The sequence below is a fragment of the Gordionus sp. m RMFG-2023 genome, chromosome 3 (assembly GCF_954871325.1).
Source record: "Gordionus sp. m RMFG-2023 chromosome 3, tfGorSpeb1-WG-v2, whole genome shotgun sequence".
Taxonomy (NCBI): domain Eukaryota; kingdom Metazoa; phylum Nematomorpha; class Gordioida; order Chordodea; family Parachordodidae; genus Gordionus; species Gordionus sp. m RMFG-2023.
In genome coordinates, this window is record NC_088777.1 from 34,471,176 (window position 1) to 34,493,467 (window position 22,292).

Consider the following 22,292-nt stretch of genomic DNA (forward strand, 5'->3'; position numbering starts at 1 on the left):
TTTCTCATACCTTTCGGTATTATGATCCTATTCTCTTTAAAAAGGCAACCTTTGATTAAACTCAATTCCAATACCATATTTTTATACGTTTTGTTCTTTATCTGCTCATGATTCCTTATATCATTAATTACTTCCATTAGTTCTTGATCAATATTAGTTTCTTTAACTATTCTTTTAAAATTTATTGGTGTGTCCCAAAGATTGTCATCAATTATTTCGTCATCTAACTTTTGTACCATCTCTTCTGTATTCATTAGTGGTAATCTGGACAAACAGTCTGGTACAATATTTCGTTTCCCGGGTTTGTGAACTATCGTAAAGTCATGCGCTCCCATAGCCAAGTTCCATTTTTGGAGTCGCATTGATATGGAAGAATTTTCCTTGAGTCCCTTCGTAAATATATACACGAGTGGCTTGTGGTCGGTAATTATTACAAATCTTGTGCCTATTAAATACTCCTGGAATTTTTTAACCGCGTAAATTACCGACAAAGCTTCTCTTTCGATATTGGTATAATTTAACTCTGATTTCAATAGTGCTCTTGACGCGAAAGCGATGGGTTTTTCTTTGCCATCACCCTCAATATGAAATAAGACTGCGCCTAAACCTTTCTTTGAAGCATCAGTTGCAATGCCCACTGGTAGATCCGGGTTATAAAAATTTAACGTAGGCGGAGTGCTTATGAGTTTTTTTAGGTAATCAAAGCTTTCTTGATGTGTACTATCCCATGACCACTTGTCTTTATTCACTATTTTGTATAAGGGATCGGCGATGTCAGCAAAATTGCACAGAAATTTTCGATAATAGCTCGCCATCCCCAAAAAAGTTGCCAACTCTTCTTTTGTCTTAGGTTCCGGCATATTAGAAATAGCCTTTATTTTATCTGCGTTCGGATGGATTCCATTGTCGTCTATATCGTGACCTAGAAACCGTAGTTTTTTTTAAAAAAATATACTCTTTGTGAAGTTTGGTGTAAGCCCATACTTTGATATTTTGTCAAATACCATTTTTATGTTGTTCACGTGAGCTTCATTATCCTCCCCAGTAATCAATAAGTCATCAATATAAAACACGACGTCTTTCATGTTCCCGAAAATATTATCCATGGTTTGTTGGAATATTGCTGACGAAGTTTTTAATCCAAACGGAAGTCTTGTAAACCTGAAATAGCCTTTATGAGTTGAAATAGTGAGAAAGTCTCTTGATTCTTTGTGTATTGGAACTTGAAGAAATGCATTTTTAAAGTCGATCTTTGTAAATTTCTTGCCTTTCGATAACTTTGCCATAAGGTCATTAATGCGTGGAATTGGGTACTTGAAATCCTCTAACGCAGGATTAATAGTATTCTTGAAGTCAACACATAGCCGAATTGAACCATCGCTCTTGACAACAGGAGTGAGAGAACTGGCCCATCTTACCTCTTCAACAGGTTCGATTATTTTGTCGCTTATCCACTTCTGTAGTTCTTTTGTAACCAATTCCATTCTAGAATAAGGTACACGCCTGGGAGGTATGATTTTCGGTGTAGCACCTTGTTTTAGATGTAGTTTGACATAATTGCGTAGTATTGGTTTCTTGCTAAGTTTTGACTCGCATTGTTTGATCAGTTCTTGAATAGTATTGTCATAATCTTCTTCGACTAAGTTTACAAATCTATCTAGTATATTTCTAAAGACTGCTATCCAGGTCCTTCCTAACAGTGCAATCTTATCACTCTGGACTACATAAGCAGTTAAGATTTGACTTTTGTCTTCGAATTTTGCCTTGACTTTGGTAGTTCCTAAAACATTTATTGTGTTTCCATCATAACCAGTTAATTTAATATCTGATTTATTTAAGATTTTTACTCCAATCTTTTTCGCTATATGAATCGGTAGAATACTATACTTTGACCCGGTGTCGATCTGCATCAAAATAGGCATGTCATTCAAATATACCGTGACCTTGTAAGCATCGTTAGCTGTGTAATTATTATCGGTATCCATATTGTTTATGTCTAAATTGTCTAAATTGTATAAATTATATTCTTTTCTTTCTAGTTTGTCATTATCATCTTCTTTTATCTCTTCTATATTTACAGTGTTTACTTTATTTGTATATCGTGATTGATTATTGTCGTTGTTATGATATTTATAATTGCATACTTGATTAGTTCCTCGATTCCCAATATTATGATTATCATTATATCTTTGAATACATCTTGAATCGTTATAATGTCTGTTATATCTGTAATTATAATCATTATTAAATCTATTATTATTATAGTCATTTTTAATATAACTAGCTCTATTATCAAATCTCGAAGAATTATTGTACGATCCTGGATAGTTTGCTCTGACGTTGTAATAATTCGCGTTATAATTCTGATATCTAGGGTTGTAATTATTTCCTTGGTAACTGGGGTTATAATTATTTCCTTGATAAATATTTCTTTGAAAGTCATGGCCTCTTGCTGTCCATCGTTGTCTGTTATCGTAATTAGATTGTAAATTTTGTCGTTCAACATGGTCTCCATATCTCACCAATTGTTTATTTTCTTCTGTTTTCCTGCCTCTTTGCCTTTCTACATGTTTCACGGTTGTATCATTTTCTGTTTTTTCGTTTAAAGAAATATTTTCAACTTTAGCAATTATATTTTCTTTCAATTCTAACTCTTCAAAATCATCTCTTAAAGTAAGAACTTCTTCTAATGTAATGTTTTCTTTTAATGTAATTTTCTGCCTAATATTTTTGCTGATTGACGAAATTTTTACTTTTTCAATAACTCTACTATCACTTAGCAAACATTAATCTACTTACCCAATCGATGTAACTTTCGTTTTTACCTTGTACAGCTGCATTAAATAATAATAAGTTGGAACTTGTAGATTTCCTCGGGTGTAATAACCTGAATTTTTCAATCAATATCGATGGATTGAGTCGGTAGGTGAACATATCGATTTAAGCTTGATGTATACCTCATCTGGTAATCTTCTTGTAAAGGAACCTGCTTTTTCGATGTCCGATATCTGATTGTCCTTGAAGATGTCTTCAAATCTACTCAAAAAAAGATCGCCATTGCCTGCGTATATTGGAAATTCAATATTTATATTAACATTATTATTGGGAATCTGTTTCATATTTATTTATTTATTTACGACTTCCTCGAATATGTAGCGGAACTGCCACCATGAAGTATCTTTGAAGTATAAGTGTAATCCATAAAGTATTTTTGAAGATTATTTTATATAAAAAATCGTTTATTTAAACTATTTATATTTTACATTCTTTTCTATACTAAAGACTTTGAAAAGGTTGCAGAAATCAAAAGCAGAACATAAATGGTATAAACGTATATTACGTGAATTTATTGATATTTAAATTAAAAAAATATAATGATCACATATTCAAAAATAGTTTGCTATATATATTGACAATGTAATTTATCATAAATTGATCTTTTTTTAAAAAGTTAAAAATAAAAAATTGAATATTAGTTTGTTAAGTAAATTGATTTATAAAATATAAAATTTAATATTAGTTTATAAACAAATTGATTTAAAATAAAAAAAGTTGTTTTTAACAAAGAAAGAAACAATTTTTATTACATTTGAAATATTTAAGTTACGCCATAAATGACTTAAGGATAAAAAAAAATAATTTTTTAAAGTTAATATTATTTAACATTATGTAATATAAATATAAAGTTGTGCACCCAAATTTCAGGAAAATATTCCAAATTATATTTTAAAGTATACAATGCTTCAATGGAGTTTCTTTGAATAAACCCACCAATAGTTTAAACAATTTGTTCATAAATTGATATTAAATTTTAAAATTAATAAATAACTCAAGTTGTATTTTAAAATTCTAGATAAATAGAAACTGCTTTCGGTTCCTGTTCTAAATCACTAAGCTAAAAATTGGGAATCTCCTTATATCTCTATAAAATTTTTAAATTAAATTTGAAATTAATAATAATAGGTGCTAGGAAAGTAAACATTTATTTAAGTTGAGAATTAAAAAAAATCGCTAAAAGTGGAAGAAATATCATCCAAACTCCCAGTTTGATTCCCAAATTAGTAATCAAATTGAGAGCAATGATAATATATCCACCATTTTTAGTAATTTTTTTGATAACTCAACTTAAATACAAGTGTTTACACTTTAGAATCTATAAATATTAATTTTAAATTTACTTTAAAAATTTTCTAGGAGATATAAGAAAAATTTCAATTTTTTAGCAATTTTTGTTTTAGCGATTTACAACCTATCCCAATGTATTTAGATAACTCATCAAATAAATTTAGTAATTACATGCATAATATAACCACCCTATTTTTTTTAAATTTTAACTTATTTGAGACAATCGAAGTAACAAGGACAAGTCTTTCCACTGGATCAAGCTCTTCAAATTTTTTTTTAGCTAAAATATTAAAATAAATGTAAAATATTGAATATAAGAAATAAGACGCATTCTGAAATGAGAAAACATAAATATTTGAATTTTATAACTGAGGACCTAAAAACCAAAAAATTATATTAATTGCAAAAAAAATATAATACTCTAACAATGCAGGAAATCTGATCATAATTTAATATTTAAAAAATTAATCAATTATATATATATTTTTTAATATTCAAACGGTAATAATAGTTTTGAATATCATAAATTAGTAGATTTACTTAAAAAAATGAACATAGTAAGAAATAATTTATATGCTTGGAATACGCGATAAAATAAAATCAAGTTATATAAATAAACATATATTTTTTTATACATACAAAAAAAATTACGAATATTTGAAGTATTTATAATAATATTTTGAATTTAAATTTAAAAATAATAATTTACACGCAGTGTTTTGGTTTACATTTTTATTTATTCTCTCAAGATGGCTGACAAGATAGATATGTCTCTAGATGATATTATTAAATCTAAAAGATCCATGGGAAGGGGTCGAGGAAGAGGTAGAATGCAAAGGGGTGCAAGAGGTGGAGTTGGAAATAGAAGATTCGTCAGTCAGAACAATAGACGCCCTAGAAGAAATGTAATACATCAATTAAATGAAAATACGAGTTATCCATATTTATAGCTACCTAACAGTTCTATGAACGGTAAATGGCAACACGATATGTTTAATGCAACTAATGTATCTCCAAAAAGAAATATAAGTCGGCCTAACAACGTTTTATTAGCAGGAGCTAATTCCTTTACCTCCATGTCAGGAGGGCCCGGAAAATTATTGATTTCTAATTTAGATTTTGGTGTTACTGATTCTGATATTCAAGTAATCAATTATAATTTTCAATTAGAGTTTTTTATAAAATAGGAACTTTTTGGTGAATTTGGACCACTATTAAGTGCTGCTGTTCACTATGACAGAACTGGTAGGTCCCTTGGAACTGCAGATGTTATATTTGAAAGAAAACTAGATGGTTTACAAGCTATAAAAAAGTACAACAATGTTCCCTTAGATGGTAAAAGTGAATTTTATTTTATAACATATAAATTATTTATTAAGGACGACCAATGAACATCCAAATGGCTACCTCTGACATTAATCTAACCTCTCTTGACAATGATCTAAGGTATGTAATGTATATGTTGTATACCATATTAAATCAACTAAAAAAACTCCAACATTTCCCAATGCAGTATTTCAAAGTTATTATAAATGAGGCCTTAGTTTTGTAATATATAGTATAGTTGCATTTAAGAAAATATAACTTTAAATACTATTTAATTATAATTATCCACATTTTACTAAATTTAGTGATAACTCTATAATGATGAGAACTGGAAACTCACCTGGTAATAATAGACTAAAACGGCTCAACAATTTTAGCACCAGAGGTGGAAATATGAGAGGAGTTTTGAGAAGGGGTAGGGGTGTTGGATATGGGGGCGGAAGAAGGAGAGGTGGTCCAGCTATGAAGCATACTACTGCAGAACTGGATGCAGAACTTGATACTTATAATTCTCAGGTTTCATTTTTTGATACTTATAATTTTCAGGCTTTGTTATATTAAAATTTACAAATTTGTATCCCTAAAAAATATATTAAAATCTTGCATAGAAAATTGTTAATTAAAATTTTAACTTATCCTATATATACAACCAATAAAACCTTGCCAGAGCTAATTTTTGTTATTGTTAATTAAATAATTTGGACATCTTATTAATCTGGTATATTTTGCTTTTTATAGTCAAAACTACATTATTAATTAAGCTTGTTATCCTTTTTAAGATTACTTACTAGTTAAAAACCACAATTTGGTTCTAATTTTAAAAACAGCCCAATTAAGATTTTAGACAAAATAATATTGTATAAGCCTCAAGATTTGGCAAGTAAAAGCCCAAATCTTTCTGCCATCTATGATAAAAATTGTGAGGCTTACCTAATATTTTGGTTAATCTAGGGTTTAAAAATCAACCTGAATCTGTCCTTTTAACAACACTTCATATCACAACCAAGATCAGTTTAAGCATATTTATCTCTAAGTGGTATTATTAAAAAAGCAATTAACTGTAACAAGGTTTTGATTTACAACCAATGTTAAATTTCTCAATTTGAGCCAATTTAAAAAACTGCTAACTCAATATTTTAGCTAACAATATTAGATAAGCCTCAAGATTTTGCTAGTAGATGCCCAAATCTTTGTGCCATCTCTGAGCTAAATATTCACGCTTGTGTAATATATCGGAATAAAATTGAGTTAGCAGTTTCAGAAAAATGGCTTAAATTGAGCCATGTATTAGGAATTCACTTAATCATCTTGATGTCAATACATGATTTTAATGACCCCCTTCTGTTTTTATTAAATTTAATATGCAAACCTAATGTTTTATAACCTATATTTGAATAGGATTTTAGCCATGTGTTGGGGATATTAGGGGTAGAAACATAAAAATGACCTTTTTATAAGTTTTGATTTTTATTTAATTAAGGAAGAAGCATGTATGAATAAATTATTATTAAAAACATTCATAAATAACCTGATTCTTTTTTTAACCAAATTTAGTATGGTAAAATAATAATTTGTAACCTTTAATATATTTTATATTAAACATAACAAATCAAATTCATTTTGTTAAATAAAACTACTTTTTCTGGAATTAAATGAAAAATAATTTTAAAAATAATTGATATATCAAAAAAGTAGATTGCAGCCTAATCAGTTTATTTTTTAAAACTATAGCCTAAGATTTTTTTTAAAACCAGGGCCTTAATTTTTTTATTATAAATCTGGACAGGGCTAGGCTGTAATTTAATATGGGTTAGCCTGAAAATATAAATAAGACTTGAATAATCCAAGCTAGACCATAGTAATTTTTTTTAACATAGCTGGGCTCTGCAATCGGTACCTGATAATAAAAATATAAGTAGTTAATAAAAAATACACATTTTGCTAAGTTCTTTTGATTTTACCTTGACATTAAGTCCATCTAATTTTTTATATTCATAAAATTGTAATAGTTTGTTATTTTATTTTAATCAAAGTTATTAATTTTCTGATTGAGGTTTTATATATTGCACTGGGCAAAAGATGCCCCATAATATTTTTTAATTTATTAATTAAATAAAAACTGAATCTCATAAAGTAAAGGCATTTTTCTTTCTTTCCCCCCCTGTTATCTCTAAAAGTATAAGGCTAAAATTTACTAAAATATTGTACAGAAACTTTGTTTATATACGTCAAAATTTAAAAGAAAATATTTTGTTAATACTGACATATTTTTAATATTTATTTCATGTTCCCTTCATTCCTAAACCAAACTCATATTCCTAAACTACACTGATTGCATTAAAAAATGTTGTTTATACCCTTCCAAAAATATGTAAAAAAATTATTCATTACAGATGGATACAATGTGAAAAAGTTGTAGAGAACATTCATTTATGATTTATATACTTTACATAATATACTATGTAAGCATTTGATCTAATGATTTACCATGTCACATAAATATCTTTTTAAATTCTGTCATACTTGTTATATATAAATTATTACAATGACTTAAATATTCAAACATTAATTATACACTTTATGATAAAATAATTGAATATCAATGTATCAATTTTTAGTTGAGAAATAAAAATAGTACTTGAATAACTTGTATATAAAATAATATTGTTAAATGCAATCAGTGTTTAAGGGAATCTTATTGATAATAATAACAATTTACGGGACTCGTTTGGAATCAATATTTACTGGAATCTTATAGGCAATAATAACAATATATTGGACCTTGTTTGGAAGAAGAGCATTTATATTCAGAATTAAAGTATTTATGGTGTTAATGGTTACAACTGGAAAAATTTCATATAAATTTTAACAAAATTAATTTTTCAGGAATTAGGTTTCAAAATTAATTATTAATATAATAAATCATCCTTTGCCTTAAAAGACATATTTAAGTTTAATAATCAATCAAGTATTAAGATATAAATATTTTATTTAAAATGCTCAAATTAATTTATATTTTAAATTGTATAAATAAAAATTTATGAATTATTGAATCGTAAAACGTTGGTGAATCAAACATTAAATGCTATTTTAGCTATATGCTGAAAAAATTCATTGTGAACCAAATTTTTATAATAATATATTTATATATGTTGCCAATTTATAATAATAAAGGTATATATATTTGAATTGATTTCTCTTTTAAAATTAAATAAATTAATTATTTGTAAGTAGATATTATATCAATAATCAAATAATATATTTCTCAAATAACTTTATACCTATTTTGTCAATTTATTCATATAAAATTATTCTAGAAGTTTCATAAATATTTGAAACTATACTATTTATTATGTTCCCTGTGGATGAACCTTTATTTCCTACTTCAGTAAACGTCATAAACTGACAATAACTGATAATTCATTCAATTATTATTATATAGTTGTATATAAAAATTTCAATTTTTTAAATTAGATTTATTCTTTTATATGCGTATTTAATATTTTTAAGTATTTTTTTTTATCTATCAGCATATTGATTTTACTATAAGAACTGCCATTTTTATCTTAATGTTTATATATTTTTTATCAGAAAAGAATTATTTTTGCAATATTTAATCTGTTTTTTGAGGATTTGATAAATAAATTAAATTCTTTAATCAAATTTAATTATTTGTATATTCTCTTCAGACCTGAGGAAAACTGGGTGCATCAAAATAATTTTTTTTATTAAAATGTCATTCTTATAGTTATGAAATAAAAGTAATTGTGGGAACTTTAAATTTAGAAAATATTACAGCTTTCACATTTATTCTTGATAAGAACAACCTATTTCCTGTTAAAGCACAAGGGATAAATGGGATTGTAACTGCTAAATGTGTTTTAGCTTTATGAGCTTGATTTTGAGATATTTATTGTTTATTATTATCAATTAATAAGTGATTTTAAATTCTTGATATCTTTTGACAAATACCCTTGGGTTTCCTTTCTTTTCTATATTTTATTCAAATAGTTGTCTCAGCAAAATTAAGATGATGGAAAATTATTATTTTCTAGGGTTATAGCTATTAACGCATGCTATAAAACATGATTTTTACTTTGACTATCTGACAGGTGTTGATGGCATCAACTCAAATACCACTCAGGGTAATATAACATTACTAGCATACCATTTTAAAATACTAATATCATTGTCACTTCATTTAGGAACTCTTACTTTTTAAAAATAATTCATTTACCCTTTTGGTGATGGAACTTAGAATTCTTGTATATAAGCCAGTCTCAATAAGCAAACATAAAGCCAGGGGTAGTGTTGTTAATTGTTTGGTTGTGTAAAACCCAGACTCGGGGTTTGGGTCTAAAAAATTGACCACCATCTCTGAGTACAGACCAGGCGTTCAGACCCACCCCAGCAAAAGCAAAGATCATATTTTTTCTTAATCCAATTTGGTTGTTCGGTCCTTGGGGGATGATATTAGAGGTCTGCATTGGGCATTGTTTTGGCCCGTCCGCCCACGTCCATCTAAGTGGGCGGGCGGATGGGTGGGTAAAAAGTTTTTCGAAAATGGGCAGGCGGGTGGGTTAAAAAATTTGAAACTATGGGTGGGCGGGTTAAGAGATTTAAACAATGGGCGGGCGGGTTAATTTAAAATTTTTGTTCAAAAACAAACTAATAAAAATAATTGTTTAAATGATATATAACAATATTTCTTTTTTTTATTGTACCAATCGTTTTTTTAAGTGAAGAACATTTACCTAACTATATTATGTAATAAACACAAGAAATTTTTTATTGAAGCGTAAATTGAATGCTACTTTATTGGCAAGTTTCAGAACATTATCTTTCTTATTTTCGGTTTCAGCAAAGTGTCAACACTTTCTTATTTTGCTCATAACTCACAAGCGGTTTATTCTGCTGATGTACGGATAGAAGTGCAATTAGATGCAATTAAGACTAAATAATGGCATAACTTTTGACAATTGCACCTCAAGTCGTTCTACCAACTTCACAGACCTAAATATATGAAATTTAGAATTTAGATTCTAAGATATATTTGATGAAGATACTGAAGAATCCAGATCATAATATTTAACCGTTTTTGTGTAATATCATTTCTAGCATGCCAGGGGTTTCATATACCGCACCAGAGTATTGAAGGGTTAAGCTTGGTATAAGATTTAAAAAAAAAATTTTATTTTGATCTTGCGGCTTTGTCCACATAAAAGAAATGTGTGTGTATACATATATGATATGCACACTAATCTTAACTTAATATTATATTAGTAAATGAATTGAGGTTTGTAGCTTAAAATTCAAGTATTATATATTTATAGTTACCCTGAATTCATTCGCAGTGACCGATCAGCTGGATCGATCGCAGCGATTTTCAGTGCAGTGCAAAGCGTTATTAATTCAAAATGGTATCCATCCTAAAATTATTATTTTTTACAGAATGATCTTGAAGAGGAGAAAATTAAACCATCTTAATATTAAATAAAACAAAAGAGGGCAAATTTTATGTCCTCTTTCCTAAACTATTAAAAAATGAGCCTAAATTTTTCAAATATATGAGAATGACTAAAGTAATTTTATTCTATTTTATCTATAATTCATTTTAATTTAGGAAACCTTTTATTATATACTCAAACATGTAAAACCTTTATTACATACCAAATGTACCAATTTTATAAAACATCCTATAAGTGTTGAAGGAAAGCTTATGGTTTGTTTAGTAAAAATAAAGCAATTTATTTAATTATATTTTTTATTTAGGTATTTAGCAACATAAGGTTCATATAGTATTAAATCAACTGCTATTCTGATTCATTCCATGATTATGCTTATATTTATATAAAAATCCTATATTATTAATTTTTATAAATTTAATCATATCTTATTTTGTATGTTATATAAATATCTTGTTTTGTATTTTATATAAATATCTTGTTTTGTATTTTATATATATTATAATAAAAATAAAGTTATTATTTATATAGTTTCAAATAACAAAAATATATTCAAAATAATTTTAATCAATAATCTTTTATAATATCAATTATTCTAGTTATTTCTTTTTTTCCTGATTGGTACAATCATCTAATTTTTATAAATATCTTGTTTTGTATTTTATATATATTATTATAATAAAGTTATTATTAATATAAAATATATATGTAGGAATATGTCACTAAAAAAGCTATATAGTTGTTCTAAATTCATCTATTGAAAATATTTTTATAAAGCAAGTTAACATAAATTACCAATATCATTAAACTTTCTCTAAGAAGATCATTCATTATAAATAATATATATTTAGATTATTAATTACCAAACTCAGTACAAAGCTTAATTAATGCAGGACTTTTGGGAATAATTATATCATTCAATGTATTTCACAAAATGTTTATTTCAAATAATATAAATACATAGAAAATATATATTTCAAATAACAAAAATATATACAAAATATATATTTCAAATAACAAAAATATATACAAAATAATTTTAATCAATAATCTTTTATAATTTCAAGTATTTTATTTTTTATTTCTTTTTTTTCCTCTTTGGTACAATCATCTAATTTTTCTTTTAAGATTAAACATATTGCATGTTCTGTTGATTTATTTTTAAGCATTTCCAAGGTTATTAATGATTTATCTGCTTCTATTTTCATTAATTTCCTATAGTCATCTATTTAAAATTTATCAATAAATCAAAAAATATAAATTACCCATATCATTGTTCTTTCTCTTAGGACATTTATAATAAAAACTAGGTGACCCAACACAGGACATAGATTCTATATAAAAGATAATATAAATTTTTAGACATTATTAATTACCAGAATCATTACTAAGATTTAATGCTGCAGAATCTTTGGGAATAAATATATCATTGATATATTCTCACTATCAATGAGATCACCTAAATAATAAATATATTTTATCAATTAAAATGCGATATTTTAAATTCATGTATACCCCCTCTTATTTCATTAAATCATTGCATCTTTAGTAGTACATTCCTCTATATCTAAAGAGGATTTTTGTGATCTAGGTGTTAAGGTTTCTACCAGGAATAGCATATCCTGATAGAATGGCCATGAGATGTGACCTCTGACCCACTTTTCAGTCTTTTTAGCTTTTGCCTTTCTCAGATTTTTCCAGAGAGATGAACCTAAAAAATTTATAAATATAATATGTATACAAAATTATTACCAAGCATATTATACTGCTTGGCTAATAATTCCCAAATTTTATTCTTGTATATAATACTTTTATACAAATGATTATGCTTATTATATAAACATTCGTACTCTTTAAGAGAAAGAATAAAAGCTATTTTATCTATTTTCTAAAAAAAATTAAATCATAATTTTAACTTGATCCTTTGGTTTTATATCATCAAAAAAGGTTGTTTTTGAATTCATTTCAATTAATAAAAAATTAGCGCTAAATTTAAAAGTACAAAATCAAAAATTTTGAGCTATATTCACCAAGATCTGTATTTAACGAAGCACTATTTCAAAATCTCGCGAAAACACAAAATGATTTGTGTTTTGAAAAAATCGCGGCTATTTGCTTCCGCGAATCAAATCGCGCGATCGGTAACTATGAATGCGATATCATTTACTGTATTTTGTATTTATCGCGTCTAAATCGCAATCGCGCCACTATGAATTCAGGGTTTGATCGATAACCGATTTGAAACCGTAATACAGCGTTGCTGGCGCTCTCCATGGAAAATTCTTCATTTTTGGTTTATAAGTGAACAATAAGGTGTTAAGCATTATCCTAAATAATTTTTTGAAAATATTAAGATTTGATTGAATGCCGAGTTCAAAGGCGACCACATATTTTCTTTTGTCTTACTTCTTTAGATTTTCTTTTATCTTATTTCATCTCGATTCTTTCTTCATGCATTTTTCTTCTCTCTTCCTTTTTATATCTTCTCTAATCTTTTTTCTTTCTAATAAAAAAAATTCAATTTTTTTTTAAAATTCCATGAGTTTAATTTAATCTATGTAAAATATAATATAATTTAGTTTATCAATGATTTATAGATGAAGATTCCAGGAATTTATTACACTCGAAATATAAAACAATAAAATAAAATATTAGATATTTGCGAATATATTTATAAAAAATAGCATTATTTAAAGATTTTCTATTACATGAACATTATGTGTGAAGTTTGAAAGCTTTAGAACCTAGAGACTGCAACCGAATATGATAATGGTAAGCATGGCCAGTTTAAGCCCATCACTATGAACTTTTCGTGAGGGTATAGATTCTAGCCAATATGCCTTAGTATCGAGTTACTTATGATCAAAACAAATGTAAATTAGAATCCCGATACTTGAAATATTCAATTTCTTCGCTCGTTTTTATTTTAATTAATCTCTAGTAAAAAGGTCTATCTTCAAATAATTTGATTATCCATGTAAGACTCAATCATATATTTTTCGAAGATATGCTCTACGTAATTATAGATTCAGAGCATTGCAAAGCGTCCTTTTATTATGAAATCCATTTAACTTTAGCCATAAACTTTATAAAATTTAATGACAATAATTAAATAGTGATTTATATAAATATTTATTATTTTTATAAAAATTGTAGAAAGCATCTTTGTATATTTTATGATTTTAATATTTTATTAACTAATTAAACACGATGTTTTTATAAAAAATATATTTGCTTGAAAGGAATAACATAGCTATATCCAAAATATAAGAGAAGCTAAAAAGTATTTATTAAAGAGAGACTAAATATAATTTATATATATATAATATTGTTTGTATTTGTTATATAGTCATCCTTTGTTTTCGAACAGAAACTATTTAAATTCCTCTTAAGCATGAGTTTCTTGCAAACATAAGGCTTTTAAATAAAAATTTAGTTGAAAAGGTTATCTTTATGGATGAAAACAAGAATTTTTATACCAATTTTAATATTTTATAAATCGATCACACCCTCTCACTCATTGTTTGATAGACTTGATGATATATATTTTATTTTTTAAATTTTCTCAAACTACTTGATTTATTAATCGTTTCTATAATATTATGCAAGATACCCATGTCCTGAGTTAAATGTCCCTGTCCTAAGATCTTATTAAATTAAACATTGACTTTGCTAATTTAAAAGAATGGATTTAATAAATATAAATTCAATAATTGGAAAATCATATAATAAGAGGGTTTAAATTTTTTTCGGATCATATTTTCAAAATTTATAAAAAATACAAAGAAAATTTTTCATAGTTATAAAATATACAAATTTACAGGCCGAGGTAATAAAATGTTGTTATAGGTCAAATCATGATATTTTTAAAATATTTTTTGGGATAATGTTTTACACGTATTTATAGATATATAAAAAAATAAACATTTTCAATTAAAATTACTACCAAATTTGGTCGATCAAAAAAATAAGTGGTCGGGTTTGAGCTCGGAATTCAGTCAAATCATAATATTTTTTGGGATAATGCTTAACACGTCAATGTACACGTATAAACCAAAAATGAAGAATTTCCAATGGATAACGCCAGCAATAGTATTTCGGTTTCAAATCGCTTATCGGTCAAATCACGATATTTTTAAAATATTTTTTGGGATAATGATTTGCGCGTATTTATAGATAAATTAACCAAAAATGAACATTTTCCAAATAATATTACTACCAAATTTGGTCGATCGAATATTTAGTAAGTGGTCGGTTTTGAGCTTGCCATTCGGTCAAATCTTAATATTTTTAAAAAATTATTTAGGATAATGCTTAACACCTTATTGTTCACTTATAAACCAAAAATGAATAATTTTGCTTGTAGAGCGCCAGCAACGCAGTATTTCGGTTTCAAATCGGTTATCAGTCAAATCACGATATTTTTAAAATATTTTTTGGGATAATGATTTACACGTATATATTAGATAAATAAACTAAAAATGATCATTTTCCAAATAATATTAATACCAAATTTGGTCGATCTAATATTTAGTAAGTGGTCGGTTTTGAGCTCGCCATTCGGTCAAATCTTAATATTTTCAAAAAATTATTTAGAATAATGCTTAACACCTTATTGTTAACTTAACTGTAGTAATTCTATTTAATAATATATTTTATTCCAATAATATCTTTACTTGTTTTTTAAGTCCTTTTATATAAAATACATTTATTTATTTATTTTTTAATACATTAATTTAATTAAATATAATATATCATTTTATATTTTTATTATACCTTGAAGATAATCTATTACATAAACCAAAAATGAAGAATTTTCCATGGAGAGCGCCAGCAACCCAGTATTTCGGTTTCAAATCGGTTGTCGGTCAAATCACGATATTTTTAAAATATTTTTTGGAATAATGATTTGCACGTATTTATAGATAAATTAACCAAAAATGAACATTTTCCAAATAACATTACTACCAAATTTGGTAGATCGAATATTTAGTAAGTGGTCGGTTTTGAGCTCGCCATTCGGTCAAATCTTAATATTTTCAAAAAATTATTTAGGATAATGCTTAACACCTTATTGTTCACTTATAAACCAAAATTGAAGAATTTTCCACGGAGAGCGCCAGCAACGCAGTATTTAGTCATTAGGCCGGTTTCAAATCGGTTATCTGTCAAATCACGATATTTTTAAAATATTTTTTGGGATATTGATTTACACGTATATATAGATAAATAAACCAAAAATGATCATTTTCCAAATAATATTAATACCAAATTTGGTTGATCGAATATTTAGTAAGTGGTAGGTTTTGAGCTCAGCATTCGGTCAAATCATAATATTTTAAAAATAATTTTTAGGATAATGTTTAACACCTAAATATACACGTATAAACCAAAAATGAAGAGATTTTGATCAATAACGCCAGCAATATGTTCCTTACAAACTTTCTACTATTTTTCGATTCTAAACCTACTCATTAATTAAATTTCAAAGAAACCTTTATTTTTTAAATTTTTTTTAGGTTTTTCACATGTATTTACTTACACCCAAATACAAAAAAGCGCTATCCAATATTTATTCTGGTTTCCTAAGAATATATTTTCATATTTATGCATTTAACGCCCTCTTATGGATATAAATTTGTTAAATTTTGTAATTGAAAAATATTTTTTAATGCTTATTTTTTTTAATAAATAAAAGCTAAAGAAATTTTTTTATATAATATTTTTTTCCTTAAATTTTTAAAATAAAAAATTTTTTCGTTTTTAAAATCCTTAATTAATGTTTAATAATTGTAAATGTATTATTGAAAATTTATGGAAATTATCATTTAGTTTGATGCGAAAATTGATTATTTAAAAGGAACACCAAAACCAATTTAAAGAAAGCAAAACTTGCATACGTAATTTTTCTATCGATAAATATGAAAAATATAGTGATGTAATGGTTACCTCAAAAAAGAAACGCGTTACCGTTACTCGTTACATTGGAAAAAAACGCGTTACCCTTACTCCTTACCCTTTTAAAAAAGGAACGCACGTTACTGACTTTTCAAAAAAGTAACGTATTACTCGTTACTTAAAAAAATTAAATATTATGTACAAAAATATATTTATTTTTTCTTAACAATATATAATATAGACAAAACTATAAAAAATAATGCATAAAATGATGAGATCTTATAAAAATAAAGATAACATTTTTTTGTAATAATTTTTTATTTTTAGCAATAATTGATTTTCAAAATTTTCATCAGACAAACAAGAGCGCTTAGTGCTCAACACAGCCTTTGCCGTGCTAAACACACGTTCAATTGGAGCAGAGGATGGGAGGGTGGTATATTTAATAAATAAAAATTTTAACTCGGGGAATTTATTAAAAAAATTTAAAGAAGTATCTTTATTTTGAAAAAAATTTAATAAAACCTCTTCACAAGGATTTTCATTAATTTCCTCATCAAAAATTTTTTTATCTTTATCAGAAAATATTTTGGTATTTGTTTTGGACAAAGGAATCAGGTCTGCTCTTTCTCTATCAAGATCTTTTCTCAAAATGGAAATAAGATCTTGCATTCTTTTTTTATTCATCTCTGATTTTATCCAGGGCCAATCTAATTTAAATAGTGGTTGAATCATTGCTGATAGTATATATTCATCTTTGTAGATGTGTTTGAATCTATTGAAATAAAATCAAAATTAAGCAATATTTGAAATGTATACCTCTTATCTATGCCTTCCAGGATTGAGTTAATAAGTGGCTTACAAAACTTGAAATGATTTAAAGCCATTTTTTTAAGTTTTAATATTATAATGGTTGTTGTGGGAGTGAGATATCCCAAATACATTTTTCCTTCGCTCTCTAAAATAGAAAGAGCCGTAGAAATTGAGTCAATAACCTATAAAACATATATATACATATAATATTTCTTAATTTATACTAACCATACAAAATTCATCCATCAACGACTTGTCGCTATCTGAAAATCTCTGCAATTCAGATTTATCACAAGAGTCATCAAATTTTTGGCAATTCTCCTTAATAAGACTATCTATTAATTTCACGGAGTTATAAAAAGAGTTTCATCTTGTTATAACCGGTTTAATAAGATATCTTCCCATGTTTTCCTAAAAAATGGTTGCACAATTTGAAGATTGCCCATGTTTATTCCACAATAGCTTACATTTAGAAAATGTAATTTTTGAAATGGCTTTAAAATGGACATCGTTATTTGCTTTTTCAATGTCAACACTTGCAATCAGATTTAAAGTGTGTGCTGAACAGGAATGATGCTTGAGTAGGTATACAATACTATCATTATGATTTTCAAATATATCACATAATGGCAGATGAACTATTTCATCATCCGGTTCTTCTTTTTGTTCATATACTCTAATAAATTTTTAGTAAATATATTATAATTTTTTTTTACTTGAAAGCTTTTATATAATTTTTTGCATTATCTGTAATGCATTTGGTCACTTTATTTTGTATCTTATAAGTGGTAAAAATTTCAAAGATTATTTTTGCTAGGTAATCAAATGTGTGTTTTTGATTTAGCCTTTTACAAGCTAGGCAAGCTGAAACAATCTCAAGTGTGTCTGGGTGTAGCCAGTGTACAGTCATCCCTAAATAAGAACTTTTTAAAAGGCAATATTATCAATCTACAAGAATATTTTATATACCGATGATAAGCTGACCAAGAATCCACAGTTGTACAAACAATTTCTGGAATACGCAATAAATCCACTAATTTTTTTGTCATGGTTTCACCAGCTTTGTTAATATTTGATACAAGGGTAGCCTTGATATCACATTTTTGAATGGCTGCAATTTTTTGCTAATATTAATAAATGCAGTGCTTTCTACAATTGAAAATGGTTGTAATTCTTCAATTACAAAATTAAAAACTAATTCATCAACAGTTGATTGAGTTATATTGATCTTTGATGTAGATGGATTCTGCATATCAATGATTGTGGTTTGATTGGTTTCAATTTTTTTTCTTTTATTACTATTTAAGTTTTCATTTATTTCTTTCAAACATGAGGAATGTAAAGCCTATATTTTAAACAAAATATAATTATTTATTACTGAATTTTTTATTAAAAATAACTAAGCTTTTTTAATAATTGAAGATTAAAAATTTAACTGTATTTTGAATCCCTCACTAAAAAATTAAAAATTGATATTATGGCCAAAGGTTTTTCAATTTCTTATTTTTTTCATAATTCAGAATTATCATTTAAAAAGGAATCAGGAGAAATATCTAGGTTCTGTTCTCTAAAACAATATTGCTTCAGTTTCATTATATATTTAAAAATACATAAAATAAAGTTTTTTAAATTCATATTAACTATTTGAAGTTATACCAATAGCAATACTAAAACAAGAAATAGAAGATATTGTTTAAACCCAATACTATCTTCTTCTCCGTTTTATGGCGATTTCCAGGTTTACCCGGGTAGGCCAGTTTTCCCTCTGATTTTTCTTTTCCATTTTTGACGGTCCTGAGCATCAATACTTGTAAGATTCATGCTTCTCATATCCGCCGCTATCACATTTGTCCACTTCATCTTGGGTCTTCCTTAAGGTCTTGATCCTCCTACTTTCATCACTGTGCATCTCTTTACCCAGTCATCTCTTGTCATACGTTCCACATGCCCAAACCATCTTAGTCTATTTCGTCGCATTACCATACCAATCATTTCTATATCTAATCTTGTTCGCAATTCCTTGCTAGTTTCTCTCTCTCAGAGATACCCCACACATCCATCTAACCATCTTCATCTCTGTTCTTTCTAATTTGGTTTCGTGAGTCGCTTTCATTGCCCATGTTTCACCGGCATAAACTAAACAACTCCTCACACAGCTTACGTAAACTTTCCTCTTTAACTTCAGAGAAACTTTTTTATTTGTAAGAATAGACGACATCTCTCTGAACTTCTTCCAAGCTTGTCTGATCCTTCAACAACGGCAGAATCTACACCATTATATGCGTTTAGCATATCACCTAAATAACAAAACTTATACACTTTTTCTAGGGTTAACCCATTGCCAATATCCAGACCACCATTTTTTAGGTTATCATTATTATGTATCCCTTTTATGCATGTTCTACAAATAAAGGTCATTCTTTCTAATATCAAACTGCCTTTTTCCCGCTACATCTTTTATGTACTCATTTCTGGCATCAGGTGCATTGGATAGAATTTCTAGCAACTCCTTTCCCACATACACCACAAGGCCACTTACCGGATTTCTCCATCTTTAGATTTTCCCCACCAATCATCACCTTTGTTTTTGATGCATTCATTTTCAGGCCCTTTGCTTCCATAGTCATCTTCCATTTACTAACTTTATCCCTCAATTCTCCCTCACTGTTTGCCATTAATACAAGGTCATCTGCATATAATATCTCCCAGGGAAGTCCTTCACGCATTTCTCTAGCCACCACATCCATAAGATAAATAATAAGGTAAAGGACTCAGCACGGATCCTTGATGAAGTCCTACCTTCACCTCAAAGCTGATTTTCTCAAGGCCCATCTAGTAATCTCACGCGGCCCTATCAAATGCTTTCTCCAAATCAACAAACGCATAATAGAGTTTCTTTTCCTTCGCAAGATACTTCTCCTGAATTTGTCTCACCACAAAAATTGCATCTGTCGTGCCTTTTCCCGATGTTAAACCAAACTGCATTTCATCAATTTTAATTTGTTCCCTTAACCGCTTCTCTAACACTCTCTCAAATACTTTCATTGCATGTTCCAAGAGTTTAATAGCTCTGTAAGACCCGCAATCTAAAGGATCACTTTTCCCCTTGTATACTGGGATAATTATACTTCTTCGCCAGTCCTCGGGAATAGTACCTTCGGTGACAATTTGATTTGCTAAATTCATTAACCATTTAATCCCTAAATCATCAAACATCTCTGATACCACCATCGTTAAACCCGATGCCTTCCCTTTCTTCATCTTTTTCACTGCTCTCTTTATCTCGTCCTTGCCAAATTTACACCCTGGACCTTCTACCTTTGCACAACTAATATTATTATCCCATTCATTTTCTTTATTCAAAAGTCCTTTCATGTAAATCTTACAGGTGTTCTTAATACCACTACCATCAATCGCCATTTTTCCTTCCATATTTTTCAAACACTTTATACCTATCACATCCTGCCTCTTTTTTGACATCTGTTTTGCCATTGGAACCATATTTCCAATTCCATCAGCGCATCCCATTTCTTTAGCAAACTCGTGTCTTTTTTCTTCTTGAGCCTTCGCTATTAATTTCTTAGCATTTCTTTTAGCCATCTTGTAAATTTCATTATCACTATTTTCTTTGCTATTTTACTAACTTTGAAACATCTCCGTTTCTCATCCACGGCTTTCGCTACCTCCGGGTTCCACCACCAAGTCTCCTTATGTCTAGGCGACCCTTTTGTCCATCCACATACCTCCTCAGTTGTCATTACCCAGGCTTTCTTCATGGCTTCCCACTTGTCATTCACCCCAGATGCTTGTGCCACCTTCGCCTCCCTAATCGCCAATGCCATATTGAATTGACGTCTAGCACTCTCCTCCTTCAATTTCTAAACCTTCAGCCTTGAGACAAACTTTCTTTTAGTGACCCTGGCACCTTTAAGAGTGAGATCTCCTACAACTAGTCGATGCTGATTTATACATTCCTCTCCCGGTATCACTTTCACATTTTTTACTATATAACGATCACATCTCCTTAATAACAAGTAATCCACTGCACTTTTGGTACTACCCGACTTATAAGTCACCAGCTTCTCTGATTCTTTCTTAAACATTGTATTACAGACAATCATATCCATAGCATCACTAAAATCTAAAATCCTCTCTCCTTCCAAATTTCTCATGCCGTAACTGAACCCTCCATGTACTCCTTCATAACCCTCACTACTCGCTCCCACATGTCCATTCAGATCATTAGCCAGGATAATCCCCTCTTCATTTGCCAGTCTCGATGTCACCCCCAATAGACTGTCCCAAAATATATCTTTCTCTTCTTCACTTCTTCCAACCTGAGGAACATATGCCGAGATAATATTATATAGCTTTCTACCAAAAATCATCTTGATAACCATTATCTGGTTGTCTAACCTTCTTACTTCGACTACTTTGTCTACCAAATTCTCCGCAACCAATACCCCAACTCCAGGATTACCATCATTACCTCCTTGCCAAAAGAATTTATACTTTTCGTTAGTCTTGCCAATCATTCTGGTCCCATTTCCTTTCCAACTTGTCTCCTGTATGCAGCACGCATCTATATGCCTTCTGTGCAATACATCGACAACTTTTCCCGCTCTTCCCGTCATATCCCAACATTCCATGTCGTGACCCTAACTC

At 28.1% G+C, this 22,292-nt stretch overlaps 2 protein-coding genes across 2 annotated transcripts; one reads left to right on the forward strand and one right to left on the reverse strand.

Moving 5' to 3' along the window:
• The first annotated feature begins 4,833 nt into the window (after positions 1–4,833).
• Positions 4,834–8,429, forward strand: LOC135925669 (THO complex subunit 4-like). Its single transcript, XM_065461103.1, has 6 exons — positions 4,834–5,030; positions 5,076–5,270; positions 5,313–5,460; positions 5,505–5,571; positions 5,757–5,967; positions 7,845–8,429. Exons 1-6 carry the CDS (start codon positions 4,875–4,877, stop codon positions 7,857–7,859), a joined length of 792 nt encoding a protein of 263 aa, XP_065317175.1. The 5' UTR covers positions 4,834–4,874; the 3' UTR covers positions 7,860–8,429.
• Positions 8,430–21,505: 13,076 nt separating this feature from the next.
• Positions 21,506–22,276, reverse strand: LOC135926924 (craniofacial development protein 2-like). Its single transcript, XM_065462856.1, has one exon. The coding sequence runs from the start codon at positions 22,274–22,276 to the stop codon at positions 21,506–21,508; it is 771 nt and encodes a 256-aa protein (XP_065318928.1).
• Between the last annotated feature and the right edge of the window lie 16 nt (positions 22,277–22,292).